The sequence below is a fragment of the Gracilinanus agilis genome, chromosome 2, assembly GCF_016433145.1.
Source record: "Gracilinanus agilis isolate LMUSP501 chromosome 2, AgileGrace, whole genome shotgun sequence".
Classification (NCBI taxonomy): domain Eukaryota; kingdom Metazoa; phylum Chordata; class Mammalia; order Didelphimorphia; family Didelphidae; genus Gracilinanus; species Gracilinanus agilis.
Genome location: NC_058131.1, coordinates 71,940,698 through 71,964,421, shown reverse-complemented (window position 1 = coordinate 71,964,421; position 23,724 = coordinate 71,940,698). Strand labels below are relative to the sequence as shown.

The 23,724-nt window shown below is 37.1% G+C and overlaps 1 protein-coding gene across 7 annotated transcripts in view; it reads right to left on the bottom strand.

The window, feature by feature from the left end:
• CDH8 (cadherin 8) overlaps positions 1-23,523 on the bottom strand; it is a 488,877-nt gene extending 465,354 nt beyond the window's left edge. For 6 of the 7 annotated variants that reach the window (XM_044663244.1, XM_044663243.1, XM_044663241.1 and 3 more), the window contains exon 1: positions 23,272-23,443. In XM_044663244.1, coding sequence (XP_044519179.1) covers positions 23,272-23,439 — 168 coding nt within the window. In that variant the 5' untranslated portion in view covers positions 23,440-23,443. Of the gene's footprint in view, positions 1-23,271 lie in introns of all 7 variants that reach the window. The other variant, XM_044663239.1, reaches the window with a different exon arrangement.
• Positions 23,524-23,724: the final 201 nt, after the last annotated feature.

Genomic DNA, 23,724 nt, shown 5'->3' with positions numbered 1-23,724 from the left:
AAATCACTTTTCAAACCAGAATAATCTGTATAAATGTGAAATATTGTTACTGAAATTGTCTGTGTAGTTTGGACCACTGATACACATGGATATGACATCATATAATTGTTACAATTAAAGGCAAACAAAATAAAATAAAATACTTTGCCTAACATACTTGGATAATTGTGGCCAATAAGTATTGTTTGACCTCAATTATCTAAGTAATCTATAGGTATAGACTAAGTCTATATTTAAGGGTGATTTTAGTGAATCCCAGACTCCGAGTTTAATATGTTGAAGGACTTTACTGATTGAGTTTTTTGAAGTTTTATTTTAAAAAAGCAGTTGAATATAGTTAGAAGAATTTAGATGTAATAGCTTTTTGAAGTGTGTTTTCATAAGCTGCTCCCTTTCTGCAGACTCCCTACGAAGCTGTATAGATTTATACATTTTATTGTAATTAGTATTATTGTGATGGCTGTGATTTGTATTTATATTCCAAGAATACTCCATAATATCTGGATTCCTTTTGAGTGGAGGGGGAAGGTAAGAGGAATAGGGAATAATTTTAACTCCTACACAGTTCAAAGAAAAGATCCTTTGTTGTCCATGAATTCTTTGGAGGTGGCCTTCAGCAAGGAGGCTGAGGTCTGTTACTCATTGAAGGGGTAGTCCTTAAAACATTAATTGTCACCACAGACATAACTTGGTCCTCTTGACTCTATGGCATTTTTTTCAACTGCCTATTTATGTACTTTTGTTCTGCTTTCTTTCTTTCTGAATTTCCTTAACAAGTGAATAGTAATAATTAAGCGCATAATTAAATACATGCTTTCATATAGGGAAGCACAACTAAGAAGCAAAATTCTTCATTGTATTAGATTTATTTATTCCTTAAATTGAGCTCACTCCTAATGTGAATGATGAAAATTTTAAAAAATCATTCAATGTTAAACTGGAAGTACCCACAAGGACCCACAAAATATGGGCAGCTGTTAGAGCATAAGGAAGAATTTTAAGATTCTGGACAGAGACTATCGAAAATGAAAAGTACTTTAAAATTAGAATATTAAAGTATATGACAGAAAACAGAAGTGGAAGGGGTCTTTGGACATAGAATATTACAAATATTGAATTCCAGGATTTTATAGATAGAAGTAATTTTTAGAACATAGAATGTTAGTACTGGAAGGGAAATCACAACCCCTCTAGAACTATTCTTTCATTTCACAGTTAAGAAAACTGAAGAAACAGAAATTCCAGAGAATGACAATCTAAAAAGCTATTTTATTAACTATAGAAGAAATGCCAAGGGGTAGACTAGTTTCCATTTAAGTTGGCCCTAAAATAAGACACTTTGAGAAAGATACAAGTCAAGTAATGGACACAGAAGAGTCTTCTCTTGATCTGCTGGGGTGATTCCTATTAGAGTGAGTTATATTCTCCATGAGACACTCACCCCATGAGAGAAAAGGGAGAGCAGGGAGGCCACTCGGGTCAGGACTACAAAGAAATACAAAAGAGTCTTAGACACTTATTACTGTTACACATAGGGCCCTCTTCTGCTAAGCATAATTTATAAAGTGTGTGTGTGTGTGTGTGTGTGTGTGTGTGTGTGTGTGTGTGTGTGTGCAGAGTTGGTTCAGCAACTATAGTGAATATCTTGATTTAGCAGAGGAAAGACAAGCCCAGTTTAGATGAGAAAACTACAGGTGGGCCCTTGTAAATAGGAATTTATACCAAGTAGGAGGTCCAAATTGAGGATTTCAGTTTGGCAATCCTTTGGCTGGGAGCATTTCAAAGAGATCTCAGTCCCTGATTGCAACAAGGAAGCCTAGCCAACTGATTTTCACCAATTCCCTAGGTATTTTCTAGTGTTGTAATGGCAAGAGAAGAAGCAAAGAAGGGGAAGAAAGAAAGTATGAGAAGAGGTAGAGAGGAATAGGAAGCAGAACAGAGAGGAAAAGAAAAGAGAACAGAGAGAGGGGGAAGGAGAAGGAATAAAAAGAAGAAAGAGACCAGGGAAAATAGAGAGGGGGAATGGAGGAGAGGGAGAACAGGGAGGAGCAGATCTGGGGAAGGAAAGAAAGGAGTGGAAAAGGATTAAGAGGAGAGAAAGAGAGAATGAGATTAGGAGTCAAAGGAGTAGATAGGGTGAGGCAGGGAATTAGGAAAAAAGAGAAATTAGAAGAAAGTGGAGTAATAGAAGAGAGCAAAGGAGGAAAAGAAGAAAGGATTAACGAAAAAGTAATGAGAAGTGGCAATGACTCATGGAAGAGAAAGAACATTTTTTGACTTAAGGTGACTTTTTAGCTGCCCAAACACCCATATAAAAGACATGGATGACATGACTGAATCTCAGAGTCAAAAATGTTAAAGACTTTATAATCTAAGTTTCCACACCTCCCTTCCCGAATCCTCTACTACAATATCTCCCAAAGTCCCTTACTAACAGAGGTAACACAGCTGCTCAACTTTCTATGACTGGAGTTTCCCATCATCATTCCACTGAGGCATGGTTTCTTTTCTTTCTTCTTTTTGTATCCTTCTTTGCTTTAAAGTAAAGATGCTCTTTTTTCTGCTAGCTTCCAGCTAGGAATCCCATCCTCACACATACATAGCAGATCACTGCCTAGGCATTCACTCCTGCTGCTACTGCTGCCTTTCCCCTGCAGCTAAGCTAGTGACCGCTTCCCATACAAAGATTAAACTGTGCAGTCTTTTCTGGACCATTAACTGGAGAGCAAAACAGCAAACTCAGATTTGTAGTCCCCAGGTCCAATGTACCAATGACACACTATTCTTTCCAGGTACCACCAAAGAGACTGAAACCTAGCTTCCACTGAACCAGCTTCAGAAAGCCCCATTCTTTATTTTTCACTCAAGATCTACAATTGTTCCTCAAAATTCTTAACACATTTTTTGCATTCTAAATGGGGAAGCTTCCAGGTTTTCTGAAATAGTACAAAAGCTGACTAATAGAATGGTGCCATTTAAATATTGCCGCATCAGATACATGTACATCCTTCCAGCAGTGGAGATTTAGCTGAGGTTAGGACTTTTTTGACTGCTCAGTGGCCCAAAGAAAAGAGGGACTAATCTTAGGACAGTTCCTACTGAGTGTATTTACTTGGCAAAAACATTAGAGGATCAGAGATTTGGAGTTGGAAGAGGACCTAGAGAATTAAGAATACAGTTCCCTCATTGTATAGATGAGAAAACTGAAACTTAGAGAAGTGATTTAGTCCAGTATCACATTAAAAAAAAGGATGAACCTCAGGGAGGGCTTGAACTCAGTTCTTCCTAACTTCATGGCCAATACTTTCCAATGAACCACCTAGCTTCTACTCCCATGAAATGTTAAGAATTGTATATAGAAGGCAATAGGAAAGGAAGGAAGGAAGGAAGGAAGGGAATGTAGGGAGGGAGAAAGAAAGGAAGGAAGGAAGGAAAGGAGGGAGGGAGAGAGGAAGAAAGGGAGGGAGGAAGGAAAGGAGGAAGGAAAGGAGGAAGGAAGAAAATCAGTCTAAGTGTCATAAGGGGATGCAAAGAAGTATAATGCATAGAACATGGGAGTTGGAATCAATAGCATTGCTAAGATTTCCAGGCAGGTCAAAGAGTATGTATATAGGGTTCCTGGCAGTTAATAGAAATTAAACTACCTGGAAATTTTAGAATCTTCCTTCCTTCCTTCCTTCCTTCCTTCCTTCCTTCCTTCCTTCCTTCCTTTCTTTCTTTCTTTCTTTCTTTCTTTCTTTCTTTCTTTCTTTCTTTCTTTCTTTAATGGAGGCCTCCCTGGGTTAGAAATTTTAAAAATTACCACTGATGTTTTCCTCTTCTGACCTCATTCCCAAACCATTACACCCCCATGATCTTTTACTCATTTCACTGTAAAGAGGTAGAGGGGAGTCCAGTACTTGTACTTGATCCTTGAGGAAGTGGGTGTCCTCTGAAACATGAGCAGGACTGTGATTATAGGCAAATTGCTTTCTTTGAACTAGTTTCCTCCTCTGCACAGTGAGAAAATAAATATACTTGAATGATATACCTCACAAGGAAACTAGATGGGTTATGGGAAGGAAAGGGCTTTGAAAATCTTAACATCCTATATAAACATAATATAATTTTATTATTAAGTGAAAATTATATATTTAAAACAATGTGTAAAAATAATGGAACCATGGGTATTTTATATCCCTTGACCACTCATCTCTCCCAGGCCATCTCCTCTAAACTAGCCACTTTCTCCTCATGACTCCTTGTTAAACCAATTCAACTCTACACTGTTCTCTTTAATGTCTAGCTTCCTTATCATATCACTGACTATAGTCCTCCAAGACTCAACCTTGAATCACTCCCATTAATCATCATCTTTGCACCTATACACATACTTTGCGCAGCACCTGGTACATGGTAGATGCATAATAAGTTTTTATTAAATTGAATTGCTATTGATCAAAAGTGGGAAAAATTACACAATCATTTTGACTGTGTCCACTAAAAATTCATCTTATATAATGTCTCTTGGGCTCTCATTTCTAATAGACAGTTCTATTATATTTCCTTTATCAACTCATTATCACACTCTTCTTAGTAGCTTATCCCTTCTCAAACCTGTCATGGCTCCCTCTTCCCAACCCTACTTCTCAGGTAGGATACTTACTAAAAAAAATGAGTCAATTCATCATAAATTCCATCTTTTCCTCTCTTCTTCATCTCCTGTCACTCAGGTGCTCTCTGCCACTGTCTTCTCCTTCAACCCTTTCTCACATAAAGGGGTTCCTTACTCCTAATCAAAACTAACCCTTCTACTTTTTCAAGTGATCTCATTTCATCCCTTCTTTTCCAACAGATTTACCCTGCTGTCATCACCACTCTTTCACTCATTTTCAATCACTCCCTTACTTTTAGTTCATTTCCTACTTGGTACAAATATGTCTATACATCCTCTCTGAAAAAAAGTCCTCACTCCATCCTTCTAATCCTACTATTTTCCAATATCTCTTCTGTACTTGCACTTAAATTCCTCAAAAAAGCCATCAATGAGAGGTATTTCTATTTTCTCTCTTCTCACTCTCTTCCTAATCCTTTACAATCTGGTTCCAATTTTTGTTATTCCACCCAAACTGCTCTCTCCAATTGCTACTAAAGATGTCAGTGGCTGAATACAATGGCTCAGTGCTCATTCTCCTTGACTTCTCTGCAGCCTTTGATAGTGTTGATCACTCTCTCTTCCTTTATATCCTCTTCTCTCTAGGTTTTTGGGACACTCCTATTTTTCTGGTTCTCTTATTCATCTAACTACCCTTCTGTGTCTCCTATGCAAGATGCTTTCTCAGATCACATTTTCTAACCATAGACTTTCTTCAGGACTCTGTTCTGGGTAATCTCTTCTCCCTCCATACTACTTCACTTATAATCTCATTAGTTTCCATGGATTTAATTACTACCTCTATGCTAATTATTCTCCAATCTATCTTTCCTGCCCCTATCTCTTTAAGGGTCTCCAAATTCCTGTTTCCAACTGCTTTTCAGACACCAGGAACTCCATGTTTGGCGGACATATTAAATTCAATATGTCAAAAGAGAACTCTTTGCCTTTCCCCTTAAATTCTCCCCCAATCTTACCTTTCCTTTTACTATAAAAGGAAGCATCATACCCCCACCTCAAGTCCCTCAGGTTCACAACATAGAAGTCATCCTGAATTCCTCACCCTCTCTTTCTCCCCATGTCCAGGCTGTTGCCAAGAACTTTCAATTTCTCCTTTGAATCATCTCTGAGATCTGCTCCCTTCTCTTTTCTGACATTGCTGCCACTCTAGTGTAGACCCTCAAACTTGATTAGTGCGATAGCCTGCTGGTGGGTCTGCCTATCTCAAGTTTCTCTCCACTCCAATCTACCCTCTATTTTCCCACTAAAGTGGTTTTCCTAAAGGGCAAATTTATTATTTCACCCCCTACTCAATAAACTCCTTTGGCTTTTAATGCTCTGTTTGTCATTTAAAGCCCATCATGACCTAACTGTCAACTATCTTTCCAGTTTTCTTACCAATTACTACCAATTTCTTACCAATTACTACCAATTTCTTACCCAACACATACTCTTTGATCCAGAAATGCCAGCCTCTTGGCTGTTTCATGGACAAAACATATCATCTTAGTTCCAGACATCTTCTTTGGCTGCCCCCTTGACTGAAACACTCTCACTCCTCAACTCTGACTCCTGACCTCCCTAACTTTATTTAAGTCCCAATTAAAATTCTGTCTTCCAAAGGAAGCTTTCCCAAATCCTTTTTTTTCCAGATTTTGTTTAATTCCAGAACCATCCCCCTTTTAATTATTTCCTATTTATCCTGTATATAACTTGTTTTGTATTTTTTTTTCTTTGCCTGCTGTCTCCCTTACTGGGCTATAATCTCCTTGAGGATAGGGATTGTCCTTTGCCTCTTTTTATATCTCCAGTACATAGCAATGTGTATAGAACACAGTGGGCACTTAATAAATACTTATTGATTGATAAAAGTTTTATACTTTTTATTACAGTATTAAAAAACTGGGACAAGTCTCCTAAAGTCTTGTTAGAACACCAGAGAAAGTTAAATCTAAATCTTAAATAAGTCTTTGCCATTCATTTTCTGTATGCCTCACCTATAAAAATGTTGGAGATCTGTGTTCAAATTTCAGCTCTGACATTTAAAAGCTTTGTGAATATGGTCAAATTTCTGAATCTTTCTGATCTCCAGATGACTCACTAAGGCTCACTCCATGCTTGGCACAGAGAAAACACTGAAGAAATGCTTATGAACTTGACAGATGATTGTGAACACTTCTAAGTGTGTAGAGGGATCTACCACTGCTGATAAATCCCAGGTCCTTGGCATTTAAATGTGACATATTGATACTTGACCTACCTAGATTACAGAGACCACTAGGTGGGAGATAGTAGATGGTGGTTGTGCAAAGGTACTGAATCAGAAATGAGAAGACACCTAGAGATAGGAAGTCCTAGGTTCAAATCTGACTTTAGACACTTCCTAGCTGCGTAACGGTGGGTAAGTCACTTAACCCCCATTACCTAGCCCTTACCATTCTTCTGCCTTAGAACCAATACACAGAATTGATTCTAAGATGCAATGTAAGGGTTTAAAAAAAAAGAAAAAGAAATGCGAAGAAAAGGGCTTTAGTTCCACTATGTTGTTGTTTTTATTTTTTTAAACTCAAATCCTGTGAACTTATGCAAATTCCTTCACCTTTTTGGGTCTAGAAAATCTTAATTGCAAGACTACATAACTCGACCAGATGATATCTTTTGGTGATATAGTGGATAGAGCACAGGATCTAGGATCAGGAAGTTTTCATTTCAAATCTAGGCTCAGACACTCATTAGCTGTATGATTTTGAGCAAGTCATGTAATCTTTGACTGCCTCAGTTTCCTCACCTCTAAAATAGAAATAATAATAGTACTTTCCACACAGAATTCTTGTGAAGATCAAAAGAGAGAATATTTGAAAAACAGAAAAACATTTAGCATAATGTGCGGGACATAGTGGATGTTTAATAAATGCTTATTCTCTCTCCCATTCCTTCTTGAGATTGCTAATGAAAATTCCATGCTACACAAATGTAAAAAAAAAACATGATTACTGTAAGATATCCTTGTAGAAAAAAAAGAAACATTCTTTTGAATGCATTCCCAGTATATCCTTGGAAGGGATTAGGAGTGGGCAGAAAAAATTATACACACACACACACACACACACACACACATATTTCTAGCCATCACACTACCTGTCTTGACATTGAGATCATGCTAAATGAGTCTAAAAATCCAAAAGACAAAAATGACCATTTACTCAGCTTGGAAATGCAAACTCTAGTGAAACTTAGCTTATTTATTTCTTCCTCCACTATCCCAAAAACTGCTCCAAGGTTTTGGGGTTGCTTTGGGAAAATGTTTGGGTTTCAACATGCTCTTTCCCCCATATAAGCTAATGTCACAGGAAATAAGTTTGAACCTTGAGATAACTTTATTTAATGAGACAATGTCAGACTATTCTGCTCCAGATGTGACCTAAGGTAAAATGTGCATGATCTAGTTTCTGGCTCCTGCCCAGTAAGAACGTCATTTTAAAAGCTGCTGTTCTCTCCCAGGAAAAGTTTAAGGGGGAGAAATGAGGGGAAAAAATCACCATCATGTTTGCAGGTTCCCTCAAATTGTTCTGACTCGTACGCCTAGTGCTGCCAGCAGGAGTTATTGAACAAATGCTATATGCCAGGCTCTGAATCCTCCTTTTTCAGAAAAACAGACCATTCATGTTCAAATCTGCCAAGAAATTATTCATTATTTTTAGGCCAGGCTCCTAAAAGAAATCAGGCTGGGACTAATAAGGATCTGAAAGAAAATTTCAAATATTCTTCTCCCTTGCTTTGTTTTTGAAGGGGTGAGGAGGGGAAACAGACCCTAAAACTAAAGAATTATCTTAACCTGGGGCAAAAAATAAAAAATAAAAATAAAAATGTGTTTGTGGAAAGGATTTTCAAGAAGAACAGAAAGATATCTGGATGAATTTGGGTTAGAAGACAGAGTTATTCCCTCTGTCACAGATGCATAGGTTGGAGGTGGTAAAAGTATCACATTTAAAAGCATTATATTTATTTAAGTTATTCAGTTGGGTCTGACTCTTCATGACCCCATGGACCATCGTTATCCGTGGAGTTTTCTTGGTAAGGATACTGCAGTGGCTTGTTATTTCCTTCTCAGGTGATTCCAGTGGATCCTTTTGTCAGGCAATTAGAGGTTAAGTGACTTGCCCAGGGTCATACAGGAGGTATCTCAGGCTGGATTTGAACACAAATTTTCCTGACTCCAGGCCTAGCACTCTATCAACAGTGAGCTACTTGGCTATCTCCAATGAAGTCTTATGCCCTTGAACATATTATTTCCTTCTTTACCTTCTCTGCCCTTTAGCTGCTACTGCTATTCTTCCCTACTCTTCCCTCCCCTCCATAGTAGACCATCAAAGACCACACACAGGTGATCTCAGACACTCAGGTCTTTGCTCTCTGGAACTATGAATCCATCCTCCTTCTCTCCTTATCACCCCATCTCCAAGTTATCTTCTGTTTCCTACACTACAATTACTAATTTCCCTTTTCCAACTCTTACTCTGAAAAATGCAATCAAATGAATACTACCATGGCCTCAGTAGCAATGCATGGTCCTATTGTCCCATTCTCTGTTCCTCTAGCTTCCTAGATCAAATGCTTTGGCTATTTCCCCCTCTATGACTTGTCTTCTATTAGAATGTCAAATCCTTGAGGTCTCCCTTTTGTATTTATATTCCCAATGCTTAGTATAACTCTCTATACATGGTAAATATGGAACACCCCTTGACCCAGAAATACCACTACTGGGTCTGTATCCCAAAGAGATCAAAGATAGGGGAAAACGACCTACTTGGACAAAAATATTTATAGCAGCTCGTTTTGTGATGGAAAAGAAATGGAAATTGAAGGGATATTTATTAATGGAGAAATGGCTGAATAAGTTATGGTTTATGATTGTAATGGAATACTATTATGCCATGAGAAAGAACAAAATAATCACACAAAAAAATAACTAAAAACACTTCTATGAAGTAAGGCATAGTGAAATGCGAAGAACCAAGAGACCATTGTACAAAGAAATAACAAGAAACTGTGAATGACAACTATTATTAGCAACACAAGGATCCAAAACAACTCCAAGGACTCATGACAAAAAAGACTATCCTTTGTCCTTCCTTCATAGAAGGAAGTCTGAATGTATTTTGAAATCCATTTTTCACTTAAATAAATAAGTTTTAATTCATTCTCAGCCTCAGTTTCCTCATATGTAAGAAAGAGGCAATACTATTTCTACCACTCACCTTATGGGAATGTTTAAAGATCAAGTAAGATGCTGTGTATAAAATGCTATTTAAAGTGTCATGAGAAACTTCCTAAGAGTTAGAAACCATCCATATTGAATGGAGTTCACCATCAAAATAAATTTAACATTAAAAAATACCTTCTGACTTAGAGTCAATATTATACATTATTTCCAAGGTAGCAAGAAGTAAGGGCTTCTTCAGTGAATCCAGTGATCATTTTGTCAGGAAATTAGAGGTGAAATGACTTGCCCAGGGCCACACAGATAGAAAGTATGTGAGGCCTAGATTTGCACCCAATACCTCCTGTCTCTGGGACTGGCTCTCAATCGACTAAGCAATATAGCTGCCCCACACCAGTTTTTAAACAAATGAACAAATAAATAAGTAGAAAAAGCTGTGCAAGTCATCCAACTAAAAGGACTTTGGAATAACTAACTCTAAGATGTGGAAAAATGAGAGAAATCAGCAACAATAACAAAAGGATGAGAAAAAGCAAGCAACAATAAGAAATTCATTTATATTTTCATTTCTAGAAGTATATGGTGGGAATAGAGATAAAATTCAAAGAGGCAAAAAACTTAAATAAATATTCCCTACACACTCTAAATAAAGCCTTCTAGAACCAGTGGGATGTGTACTTTGTGCCGTGGTAGAATCTGGACTTGTTCAATCCCAATGATTATTTATCCATTTCAATAATTTTCTCTGAGGTACTTCTTGTCTGATGTCTTTGCTACCTAAAGGATGGCTCCCATCAGCAGAGGGTGCCCTTATGTCAACCTGAAGAATTTTTTTTTTCCTGGCCAAAGGAATGAGCGAATGTAAGAAGTCAAGAATTCACCTGGTTTTGGTAGGCAATGGGGTAATTTATAGAGCCAGGGGACTTGTGGAGACACGCACCAGAGGATATTAGAGATTACAAATGCTGCCTCTCATCAACCTGAGTTACCCTTGACTAGCTTCCTTTCTGGGAGAGAGAATTGTTGCTAAATTATTTAACCTTAAAATAATTAGTTGAAGCAAATGGAGAAGAGTCTGTTGTTTCTCTCTGTCTCTCCCTTTTGGTTTGTTTTCTTTTTTTTTTTCAATTTGTTCAGACCAAGCTCAGGAGATTAAGAAATTTTCATTCTGCCCTTTCTTTGATCCTTGGCTGAAATGAAATCAGGCGCTAGTTTAAGATGAAAACTCTTCAGTTTTATCCAGTAATTTTGGTGCAACCCATGGACAGGCTTGCACAATAAAATTTATCCTATAAAGTAGGGTGTTCCTGCCTCCTTCACACTTATACCATCATCAGGAAGGTTGTTCGTACTCCTTAGCCAAGCTGGGCATGCCATAGAAGGTAAAATTGCCATATTTCACAAGAAAAGGAACTTATAGTCTATAATTCAAGATGCACCTATCTCATAAGCCCCACCATCCATACACCAAACCTTGTAAAAGGAGGTGGTACCTAACCATGAAGCAGGAGGTTCATATACCATGAGGCAGCATGTTAATAATCTATAAAATAGGGCATGCATCCTCTATATGGCAGGCAGTGCATAACCCAGGAGGCAAAGAATGAATGTCATAACTCCTGCCCAAACATACAGCTTTGTCATTTTAGGCACAAATGAGACAAAGCAGAGGCAACGGCTGCTAACAGCAAGGAGTTGTGAGTTACAGGAGCAAAAATAATGGAAAATAATGCTTTCTCCCCAAATGGAAAATTCATCCAGTTTCAGGAGTCTTCATTTCACCTGACAGTCTTTCTCCTACCACGATATCACCCATTTATGCCATCAACAAGTGTGTATACAATAAATATTTGGGCTCCACGGCATGGAAACATGGAACACGTCTATATTTCGGTTTCTCTCATGCAGCTCCTCATATTTCTTAGTTCTATTATCAGCTTCATTGTGAATTCTACTGTTGTCTCAGGGAAAGAACAGTGACATTTGATACACCACAGATTTCATAGCACATCTGCCGTGGAGTTGTAAATGCAGACCAAGGAGGCTGAGAACACCCAGCGGCATATATCACGTAAAAGTTCCCTCTGACTAATCAAGTCTGTGGGGACAGTCAGCAGTGTCACACAACACATCACTCCAGAGCGGAATGAGATCATCAGTTACCCCCAAAGAGCTACTGCCATCCCTTCCATCCTGCAGCATCCAAGGCTCACAAGAGCAGAAATGTGGGTTTTTTTCCTCCCAAAAACCCTACATGGAGGGACATGGAAGTCACTCAAACTCTTTATAATATAAGTTTTTGATACAGAATTGATTCTCCACAAGTGAGGGTGGCCCAAGATTAATCTGGAGCACGTGCATTAAAAAAACTCAGTTCTGTTGGCTTTTTCAGAGAATAATAATAATTATAATAATTACTAGTATTTATTGAAATGCTTTAAAGCTCACGAAATACATTACAAATAGTATGTCATTTGATCCTCATAACGACCTGAGGATATAGGTGTTAGGATCATCTCCTCTTTAAAGTAAGAAAACTGAGGCAAAAAAAAAAAAGACTTGAGTGTTGTCCAGGATCACACAATTAGTAAGTATCTGAGGCTGGATTTTGAATTAAGATCTTCCCAATTTCAGATCCATTGTGCCATCTGACATGAAACCCCATTCCCATTCACACATCCATCCTGTCCTCTGCCCTGCCCTTGACTCTTCTTCACTTGCATCATCTCCTCTCAGTCCTCTTTACCTGTGCCCATACCCACCTCTTTACACGTAAATTCCTCTCAAAAAATTCAAAACAATTTAGAAATTTTTCATTAACTCCCCCCAGCTTACGTACTGTACTAGAGTGGTATTCCTTCACTCTTTTATCTTCTCCCTCTCAAAGCAGATGGGCCTTGGACATTTAATGTTCCTTATTAGGCATTCATAAATTCAAACTTCCCAGCAAAATGGTTAATTAATGTATAATTTTTAGCTCTGGCACTTGGCATGCATTTCATGGAATATCTCCTGTGGGTTCCCTGGGTCCAATTCTATTTCAATACTTGGAAAAATGATCACTACTGACCCTGCTTCATGACAATATGAAAAGAAAAAAAAAGAAAAAACAAATCACAGGATATAGAGGGCAGGGAAGGGGAGTATCTTTTCAAGCAAGCTTTTTAAAAAAAATTGTTTATTAAAAATCAATTTAGTTCTTCACAGGGCAGGAGTAAGAATTCAGCACATCCTAAGGATTTTCTTTTCTTTTCTACATTTGGGATGAAAACATGAAAGGAAATCCTACAGGTATTAGAATTAATGATTAGGAAACTGAATGTGAGGAAATGTCACCCCTATAAATCTTGACTGGTTTCCTGAACCCTATATAAATTCCTACAGTTTCAATTTGGAAAAAAACCAAGAATGTGGAACATTAACAGCCTTAGAAATTAACTAGTCTAGTGATGTCAAACATGTGACCTGCACAATACTCCCTTTTGTGATCTGAAACAGATTAAATGCAATAGACAAATATTTGACAAAATAAATAAAAATACAATAGAACATAGACAATGTTAGCTTTTGGCTTTCTGAGTTGAGTCAGAATGTGGCCTACAATGATCCTTATATAAGGTTTAATGGCCCCATTATTGAATATGACATTGATCTGCTCCAACCTACTCACACTGCAATAGAAGAAACTGAGGGACATCTTTGGAGATGATTAAATGTTGAAAGGATGAACTCTTGCCTATTGCTGAATGTCACAGGTCCAGCTTCCTTCCTTTCTCATTTAAAATCCCCCCTTTTGGAAGTCTTTCTTGATTACTCTTAATGGAAGTTCTTTCCCTTCCTTGATTATTTCCAGTATATCTTATATATAGCTTGTTTGTACATAGTTGCTTGTATCTTGTCTCTCCCATTAAACTGTAGGCTCCTCAAAATCAAAGATGGTCATTTGCCTTTCTTTTGACCTCTAGCATTTACTTCAGTTCCTGTCACATAATAGTAGCTTAATAAATGCTACTATTCACATCAATTTGATCGTGATTCAGTAATCTTCATCATTCTGCCTGGACAAGCTTTATATCTTGTGAATGTTTTCCCCCAAAAAAATCTTCTTTTTTTTTGTTTGTTTTTCAAGATAAGTCCTAGATATGTATTATTTACATAAAGATGCCTTTGTGTGAAATTCACACTTTCAATGTCTTATGGATGGACCTTACAAATAAAGCTAGTAGAGTATATGTGTCTAAAACAGAATGCATGCCTAAAAAACAAGTCACCTATTTTCATGGGTCCCCATAAGATTCTGCTATGCCAAAATGCAACCTTTCTTTCTTTATGATCCATAAAACACATTCCATTTTTCCTAGAATAACATTAATCTTTTTTTCAATTTTTATAAACTCATTTTTTCTATAACAGCTCACTTTCAAAAAAAATTCTACAGAAAAGCCACCATTCATTCTCTCTAAGCAGTTTCATTTAAAAGTCTGTTGAAAAGCATTTGTCACATTTTAATTTGTCAATTAATGAGGTCTTATGATCTTCTAGGTCTTATGAAAATTCATTTACAATTCTAAATAGGATTTTTAAAAATAAAATTCTATTTAATGAATATTTTCTCTTTATGACCATAACTTTTAAAAAAATCAGTAATGCAATCCCTATGGCTTGATCATTATTAATTGAAGAATATATTAAAATGCAAATCTGAAAAGTCACAAAAAAGTAAAAGTGGGAAGAGATTTGGATCCCAAAACATAGGTCCTGGATTCAAATTCCAGTCATATCACTTATTTCCTATTTGATCTTTGGTGAAATAAATAAACCTTTCTTGGGTTCACTGTTGTTCAGTCATTTCTAATTTTCTGTGATTCCATTTGGGTTTTCTTGGCAAAGCTACAAGTGATTTGTCATTTCCTTCTCCAGCTCATCTTATAGATGAGGAAACTGAGGCAAAGAGCATTAAGTAATTTGCCTAGAGTCACACATCTAGCACGTGATTGAGGCTGTATTTGAACTCAGGAGGATGGTTCACTTCCATTCCCTGAAGTACCTAGCCACCTTCTTGTGTATAAGACATCAGGAAAATAAAAGCGGTTGACTATATCATTTCTAAGTCAATTACACATTAAAAGGAAGATCCTGCAATGAAAGCTGACATTTTGTGATTACAAAGCACTGTAAGGATCTTTTGCCTCATTTCATCCTTCTGATAACTCCATAAGGTAGGCAGTAAAAAATGTTATTATTCCTATTTAGCAGATAAGCAAATTATGACATAAAGAGATAAAACAATTGATTCAGGGCCTCAGGGGGAAAATGTGGAGTTCACTATTTCCCTATGGTTTATTATTATTATTATTATTATTATTATTACATTTAACATTATCTGCCTGATATTTTTTAACCAACTACAAGAAATATTATAAAGGGGATTCCTGTTTCAAATCAAATTTGGATTAGATAACCTCTGAAACATTTGCCACGTGTAAGATTCTTCATTACATATAAAATTCAGAATATCAGAAATAACTAAAAATTGATTCAATAAATGAATTAAAAAGCACTTTAAATACATATCAAGTACTTGTGTGCCTAATACTTTGCTAAGCACTGGAGATACATATAAATAAAAAGCTAGTCTCTACTTTGAAGGATCTCTCAATTTAAACAATTTTATAAATGTTTAGGATTTCTGAAAATTTTCTTCTCAATGAGTCTGGCAGTTGGATAGTTTGAGTATGATTATCATCCCTATTTTAATGAAGAGAAAACTAAGACTCAGAGAGTGAAATAGATTGTCTGTGATCATATCTCTGGTAGGTATGGAAAGTGTCATTCCAGTCTATAAAGGATATAGAATCAAAAGATGTAGAGATGGAAGGAATCTTAATAGACATCTCCTCCAACCCTCTCAACATATAAAGAAAATGAAGACTTAAGAAGTTAGGTTTCATATAGACAGTGAAGAACAGAACTGGTCTCTGCCCAAAGTTCCCTAGCTAGTAAGTTAGGAGAGTTGAGGTTTGAACCCAGGTCCCCTTATTTCAACTCTAACATTCTTCCCACTGTCTCCCAGTCCAATGTACTCATTTTTACAAATGAAGCAACTGAGGCATAGGAAGGGGAAGTAATTTGCCCATTTGTTTCAGAGCTGAGGCTAACTGGACTCCACATTCAATATTCTTGTCCTGCTTCCTCTCATGTAGCGACTTCAATTGTTTTTTTTTTTAATTACAACTTTTTCAGAGTCCAATTTTCTTTTTATGGTCTGTCTAATTTCCTTTGGGTTCAAGGCTCTTGGACCTGTGCTAATTTGCATGACTGATATAATTCCATTGATTTTAATCAACTTCAACACCAAGCCATCTCCAGTAGTACTGAGACTCTTAGGTTTTGTTTTTTTTTCTGGATTTTTGTATTTTTGTTTTTCCCGTGGAATAGGCAGCCAGTGGGTGACTCACAGGTGTGAAGAGGCAGATATTCCAGAGTCCTCAGTTGTGGGAAGGAGATGCTGACTTGCAATCCCTGAAAACAGAATGGCTGGTTGGTGCACCGACACTGAGTAGGCAGGAGCTTCACTGAACCGAAAATGAATTGTACTCGTAAGACTGCAAATACAATTTTACTCCAACTATTTGGCCCAGTACACTTAGCATGCAAACGGCCAGCAAAAATAATGGTATGTCAAGTGTAATTTTCTCAGCAGCCACTGACACTGTATACCATAATACAGGGTAATTATTTGGTATTCCGTGTCCTTCATATAAAGAGCCACCCAAATGATTTGCCAGTTAAAGCGAAGGAGGAAGGTTAGAAGGTCAAATTTAAAGAGAGAAAATGAGTCAGTGCCTTGGAGGGAGAGAATTATAAATAGATGTGGCATCACAAGTGAAGGAGCTATATCCAAATAAGGAATCATTGGGAAGGACCAGGTAGGAGGAAAATATAATGAGGAAAAAGAGAAGAGATAAGATCATGAAAGAAAGAGGTTTAAAATAAGAAGGTTCTGAATGCTAAAGCAGTAATGTTCGGCTGGATCTGGAACTAAGAAATGGGGAGTAGAACCGGGCTTCATCGGAGTGGGAAAGGACCTGAGAGGTCATATAATCAAATTGCCTACCTGAGGCATGAATCATTTCTTCACCATCCCTGGCAAGTAGTTTTCCACTGTCTGCTTGAAAAGCTTTAGTAAAGGGGAATCCCTCCAATCCCAAAGTAGCCCATTCTGGGCAGCTCTGACAATTAGCATGTTCCCCCTCAAGCGAGCTAAATCTGTTTCCCTATAACTCGTACCCCATGTTTCTAGTTCTGATTGTTAGGGGCATGTAAAAAAAATCAATTTTCTCTTTCAAATAACAACTTTTCAAATGTTAGGAAACAGAGTATGTTTTGTTCTGTTTTGTTGTTGTTTTTTTTTTTCCTTTCATGCCTTCCCTTTCTCGGTTCTTCCAATAGATTTTATTGTCTAAATATTGTATGAAGTTGGACCAGAGCAGAAAGAGATCTGGAACTCTCCACCCTTCTCCATTAATGAAATGTTGTTCAACCTTTAAGATCATTTTTTTAAAGATCTCTGAATTTCATATATCTTGCACACATATGAATTTATATATGGAGAAAACCTTCATCAATTTTTACCCTGTGGCTTTTGAACTTGTGATCATTCGGACAGAGACAGGGCTAGTATTTAATATTTTTCTCTGGCAAGTCCTTCTTACCCAGAAATTAAAATCAATAACATAAGTAAAATTGCAGCAGAACCTTTAAAATACTTGAGAGAACAAATTGTTTTCACACTTTTTTGGAAATCCTCATTTCTATTTATAACAATTAACAAAGGCATTTTAGAAAGCATCCCCAACTATCGATTAAATCACTCTTAATAGGAAACATTCCTTTAACCTAGTTTGAGTTACTGTATCTATTTGAAAGTGATAAAATAATATTTTTAGTTTTCTATTACAAGAGATTAAACTTGTTCTGCTTGGCCCCAGAGGGCAGGACTAAAAAGCAGATGAAGGAAGTTACAGAGAAGCCAAATTCAGCTCAACATCAAAGGGGGGAAAAAATCTTCCTAGCAATTAGACCTGTCCAAAAGTGGCATGAGTTTCCTAATAAGGAAATGAGTTCCCCTTAAGTGAAAATCTTTGAGCAAAGACTAGACAGTCACTCATTGGGGAATGTCCAAGCATGGATTAGGTCTCAATAAGAATTGGAATTGAATAACTTCTGAGATTCCTTATAACTCTGACAATTCAAGATTTAATTTTTTTTTTTTAAAACAGGGTTTACAGCAATTCAGATTGGTCTTTTTCACCAAGACTTTTTTTCTTTTTTTTTTTAAACCCTTAACTTCTGTGTATTGGCTCCTAGGTGGAAGAGTGGCTAGGGTGGGCAATGGGGGTCAAGTGACTTGCCCAGGGTCACACAGTTGGCAAGTATCTGAGGCTGGATTTGAACCTAGGACCTCCCGTCTCTAGGCCTGACTCTCAAGCCACTGAGCTACCCAGCTGCTCCCACCAATAACTTTTAATTAGTAAGGCCTGACTAAAATCTTTGTGCTTCATTTTTTTGTGCCTGGCATATAGTATTTAATAAATGTGTTCTATATTTTCAAAACTACTTCATGAACAAAAATTCATATGACTAACTGGACTGATGTTTTTCATAGTGCTTCCATATAAATATGTCCCACTAGATCCTTTTTGGACGTTTGTTTTACTATTTGCTGGCTTATCTTCCTTTTTTTGCTTTTTTAATCTAGGAAGTTCTTAATCTAACCTGAGAGGAAGACTAACAGGATGATGGGGATAGGAGAGGAACCTAATTGTACTCTAGAAAATTTTAATGAGAAATAAGGAGAGCAAGGTAATAATTCACATCGTCCAATGCTTTCAGGTAGCTTAATGGTGCAGAATTATACTGGTTACATGACACTGCTCTTTGAGCATGGCAAGGACTAAAAACAAACAAACAAACAAACAAAAAAACCAACCCTTCATCAAGGTATTTGTAGACTGTGTCAAAGGACATTCATGAGGGCAATAGAATGTTACAGGAAGGGACTCTTTACTTGTAGTCAGAAGATCAGGTTCAATTTTCTCTTACTAGCAATATTACCTTGAATAAGTCACTCAGTTACTCTTGGCCTCATTTTCCTCCTCTGTCAAAGAAGGGAAAAAAGATGAAATAATATATAAGGTTTCTTCCTGCTTTAATATTCTTTATTCTCTGTTCCATCATTCTATATTCTGTCTTCTAACAGTCTCTATTCAAAAATCTCATCTGGTTCGAAAAGTCTATGTTCTGAGGTCTCTCACAGATCAAAGAGTTCATATCCTATGTTTCTTGGGATCCACTTTTTTTTAAGTTGAAACAAAAAGCCTTCATCTAGCCTTGAGTTCAAACTGAACTTTCATCACCTTCCATCCCTAATACCCCTGTAGTTTAGGTGAGAACATTTTAAAGAGCATGCCTGCTTTGGTGATATAAACAAATAAGCAATGTTTCTCACCTTGATCCTAGGGAGAGGCTCACCAGTGAATTAGATTAAAGTTTTGCAAGTGGAACAGTATGTAAGGAGGGAGGGGTAAAAGCTATTACAGAAGGTGTGAGGACCCAAAAGCATATTGCTTCAAGCACTTAGCCTGCCTCTTATTCTGAAGCAGTAACCTGAAATGTATTTTTGACTTAGCTACAATTCAGTTCCACAAAGACTACAGTAGAACTGTGCAAGAGCAGTTTTCTTTGAGAAGGAAAAAAAATGAATTATTTGAAGTGCTTTTTGAAAGTTTTTTTTTTCTCTTCAAGTTCAAGTTTAGCTTCAATTTTACTCCCTTATGGAAAAAAAAATAAAGGTTAGGACTTGACATGCTCAGTAGGAATAATTCCCCCAAAATTCTGATTATTTTGGTGTTCATCAAATACTAATGAATAGATGGGATTGCTCCCTTTCAAGGACAAATTCAGGGTTCCCAGGCTACGGGACAGGGCATTTGAGTTTTAGATAGCAAATCTTTGTTTCCAGTGCCTCTTTTGAGAAATAAGAATAAGAGCTGCCCAATACATGGGCAGGGTAGGGGTTGGGGATGGGGGTGGGAGAAAGGAATCTATGATATATGAATAGCAAGCATGATTATGGTCCAGAGAGAATAATAATGGTTGGCACAGAGGATGCACTGCTTGACCTGGAATCAGGACCTTATGGGTTCATATCCTCCCTCCCACACATCCTTGGTCATGTGGTCATATAAATAGGTCATTAAACCTCTCTATACCCGTCTAATGTGTGAAATGAGGCTCTATTTAAATTAGTATGTAACATGCTATAGGGATGCCAGATATCATTATTAATATAGAAATGCTACATCATGGGGAGAGATACGTTGTTATGGGAAAGGTAATGTCAAAATTACAAAGGGCGTCACCATCAAATATTACTTCTGGAAAGAAGCTTAAAATAGAGAGTGTCACATCTAGAAATTTCCTAAGAGAATAGAATGTGAGGACATAAAATGTGAAAGCTGAAAGGATCCTTAAAGAATAACCTAATCCAATTCCTTCATTATACAGAGGAAAAAAATTAAAGCCTGAAGAGAGGAGAGTTTGCCAATATCATGATGGGTATTAGTGAGCACAAGCTAGAATTCAGGTCTGCTAAATCCCAGGGCAATGTTGTTTCCAAAGTCTCCAAAGAGCAACACATCCCAAATAAGGTCAAAGGAGATGGCATATGGTAACAATGACATTTGAGTATTCTGGAGTTTAGGGAGCAAAGAGCCATTCATTTTGAGTTGCAGGGCTTTTTTTCTTTCTTTTTGTCTTTTTTTTCATCCTTTTGTTCTTTCTTTGTTTCTCTTTCTTTTACCTTCTTTCTCCTTCTTTCCTTTCTTCCTTTCTTTCTTCCTTCCTTCCTTCTTTCTTCTCTCTCTCTCTCTCTCTCTCTCTCTCTCTCTCTCTCTCTCTCTCTTTCTCTTTCTGTATCTCCCTTTCTTCCTTCTTTCCTGCCTAGTCTTAGTTCTGGTTCTGATTGCCAGTCAAATCTTAATTTTTATTCTATTATTAATAAATTTTAACAGTGCCACATAAAACATTTCAATAGATTAGTGTTGTCTTGAATTCTCCAATGATTCTATGTGAAAATTATGCTGCCAGTTCTGTCTTGGGACCTGGATTTGAGGTCCAATGTACTGTGATGGGACAGATATAGGACTCGGAGCCAGAAAATTCCAGTTTGAATATTGACTTTGCCACTCATTGTTTGTATGATATGGGGCAAGTTGATGCATCTTTTGGGGGCCTAAACTAAGATAGTTAGAATAAGGATCTTTTCTTAGATCCCTAACAGTTCCACATCTTATGATTCTGTGATCTCCCTTCACTAGTGTCTCCAATGCCTGATTTAGGTCAAAGGAAGAAACTGGCCCCTTTCTTGAATTGTGTGTTACCTCTTTCAAATCCCTAGGGCAACAGAGAGTGCAATGAATTAGCTATCCACTATCATCCTTGTCAATTCTTAAGATTTTATGATTCTAATATCCTCATCCAGTTGGAAGAGCTAATGAAACTCTCAAAGTGCACTATCTAATCTCTTTGATGAGGATGATGAAGCCTTTCAAAGTGCAACCCCTTTCGAAGAAAGGACTTGGCAGAGTCACCTCTGGATTTTACTTTTCCGAAGATAAGCTGTGGCAAAGTATCTCCGATCATGGCGAGCTTTCTATTTGTGAGCATTTGGACAGAGATTGAAGAATAGCGCCGAGCAGCTGCCTGGCATTTATGGCATTCAGCAGAGCTCCGTGTAATTTAGGCTAGCAGATAGCACGCCTCTACTGATCACTGTTCTAGCCCAGAAAATGCTGATTGAGAAAAACAATCCTAGCTGAAAAATAAATAAGTAAAGGAAAGCCAGACAAGATTCAAAAGGCTCCAAGATAACAACTACATATTATCCAGAGAAATACACACACACACACACACACACACACACACACACACACACACACACACAGAGACCACAAACACATCAAAAAATATTTCTTTACCTTAAATCCTAAGATTTTCACTCATGTATATCCCCCGTCAAAAGGAAAATCAGTATTAAAATGTTGTGATTCACGCCGTGCATAAGCCACTAAGCCTTGCTTTTGCTATTGTTTCTAATTACCTCTAAGAAATATTATACTCTCATTCCTCATAAAACTGGAGGAGTTAGAACTGAGAGGGATCTTAGATGATGTCACCCTCATTTTACAGATTGAGAAACTAAGTCCTTAAAATAATGTAAAATACTTGCCCATCCCAGGCCTGACAGCAGAAGGTACCTGTCTAAGCTCATCCATTCAGGGTAGGACAAATGAATGGAAATTCTAGCCTCAGATGAGGAATAACCTGGGAGAAAAGTAAAATGTGGGTTCTCAAGGGTTATGAACCATTTTTATTTTTTGTCAATGTCCTTACTGCTTGATACAGTGCTGTTATGTATACCTACTATGGTAGATGCTTACAAAATGCTTGTTGAATTATATTGGAGTAAATTGAACTGAAAACAAACAGGTCAGATCGTGTATCAATAGAGAGGGGAAAAAGAAAGAAAGAAAGAAAACACATTGGGCTTTAAAGCCTGAATCTGACACCTTGCTAGTTGTGTTTAGACCACTTAATCTTCCTAACTCTGAAATGTTCTCATTTATAAAAGGTATATAACACTCGTACTACCAACTTCCCTGGGTTGTTGTGGGAAAACATCGAAAACTGCAATGTACTATAAAAATGGGAGCATATTAATATGATGATTATTGCCTTTTCATTGCTATTACTATTAATAAGTTAATAAAATGCATCTCAGAAAAATAGGTAGTATTTTCAAAGTACTATGCAATGTAGGTACTATAAAGCTGAATATAATATAAAGTTATTTTTACTTAAGATTTCTAGAAAAATCACACAGTGTGAGCTTTCCCCTCAGTAATATACAATTAATAATGATAATTGCTATTATTATCATTTTTTTAAGACTGAATCTCCCTGCCTTAATGAAGCTAGAAGTATAGTGTCTACTCACTGTGATAATCTTGCTCATGCTTAATGATTTGACATAATCGATTTCTATCTGGAATTGTTAGTTCCCTTCCTTTGACAGCCTGGTGCCATTCTTATTGAGAATATCTGATCAACTTAGTCCACTGACATTCAAAAGTCTCAAGCTGAAGAGATCTACCAACCTCAGAATCACCAGAGATTACAGACACATACCACCCCACCTGAAATGATCTATGTTCATTAAAAAGACATTAAAAATGAACCTTTTAGTCAAGTAATCCATTAAAACAACGAGCAAAACACCTCGAGTTATATGTCAACAATCCAGATACTAAGGATTGACCATTAAGCTATTATCTTAAAAAAAAAATAAGCTTACCCGGCCAACTAGTATTGGTTCAGGTCCAGAAAATTCTTCCAGGACAAACATTTGATTCCAAACCCAGCCTCTTTTGGAGCGGTTCAAAACTCTCTGTTCTTCACTCAACCCATTTAGTCCCAAACTGGATCCACTTGGTAAAACCTGAGATGGGGCCATTGGAGCCATATAAATATATGGGAGAACAGTAATCCACAAGATTATTAATGGAGTCCAGAGATCCAAGAGCATTTCTGCTAGGCGTTCTGGCATTGTACCCCCAGTTAAGCAAATTACCACAGAAATGAAACAGTTATTTTGCCTGCCTCCAGCCTTTGGACATCCAATTCATCATGTGGTACCAAACATTCATTTACAGTTCCACCAGGCGTTTATGGCACAGGAAACATGAATAAAAACAGCTCAGAGTAGAGGACCACAATCCATCAGATTTCCTGGTCATTGAAGACTCCT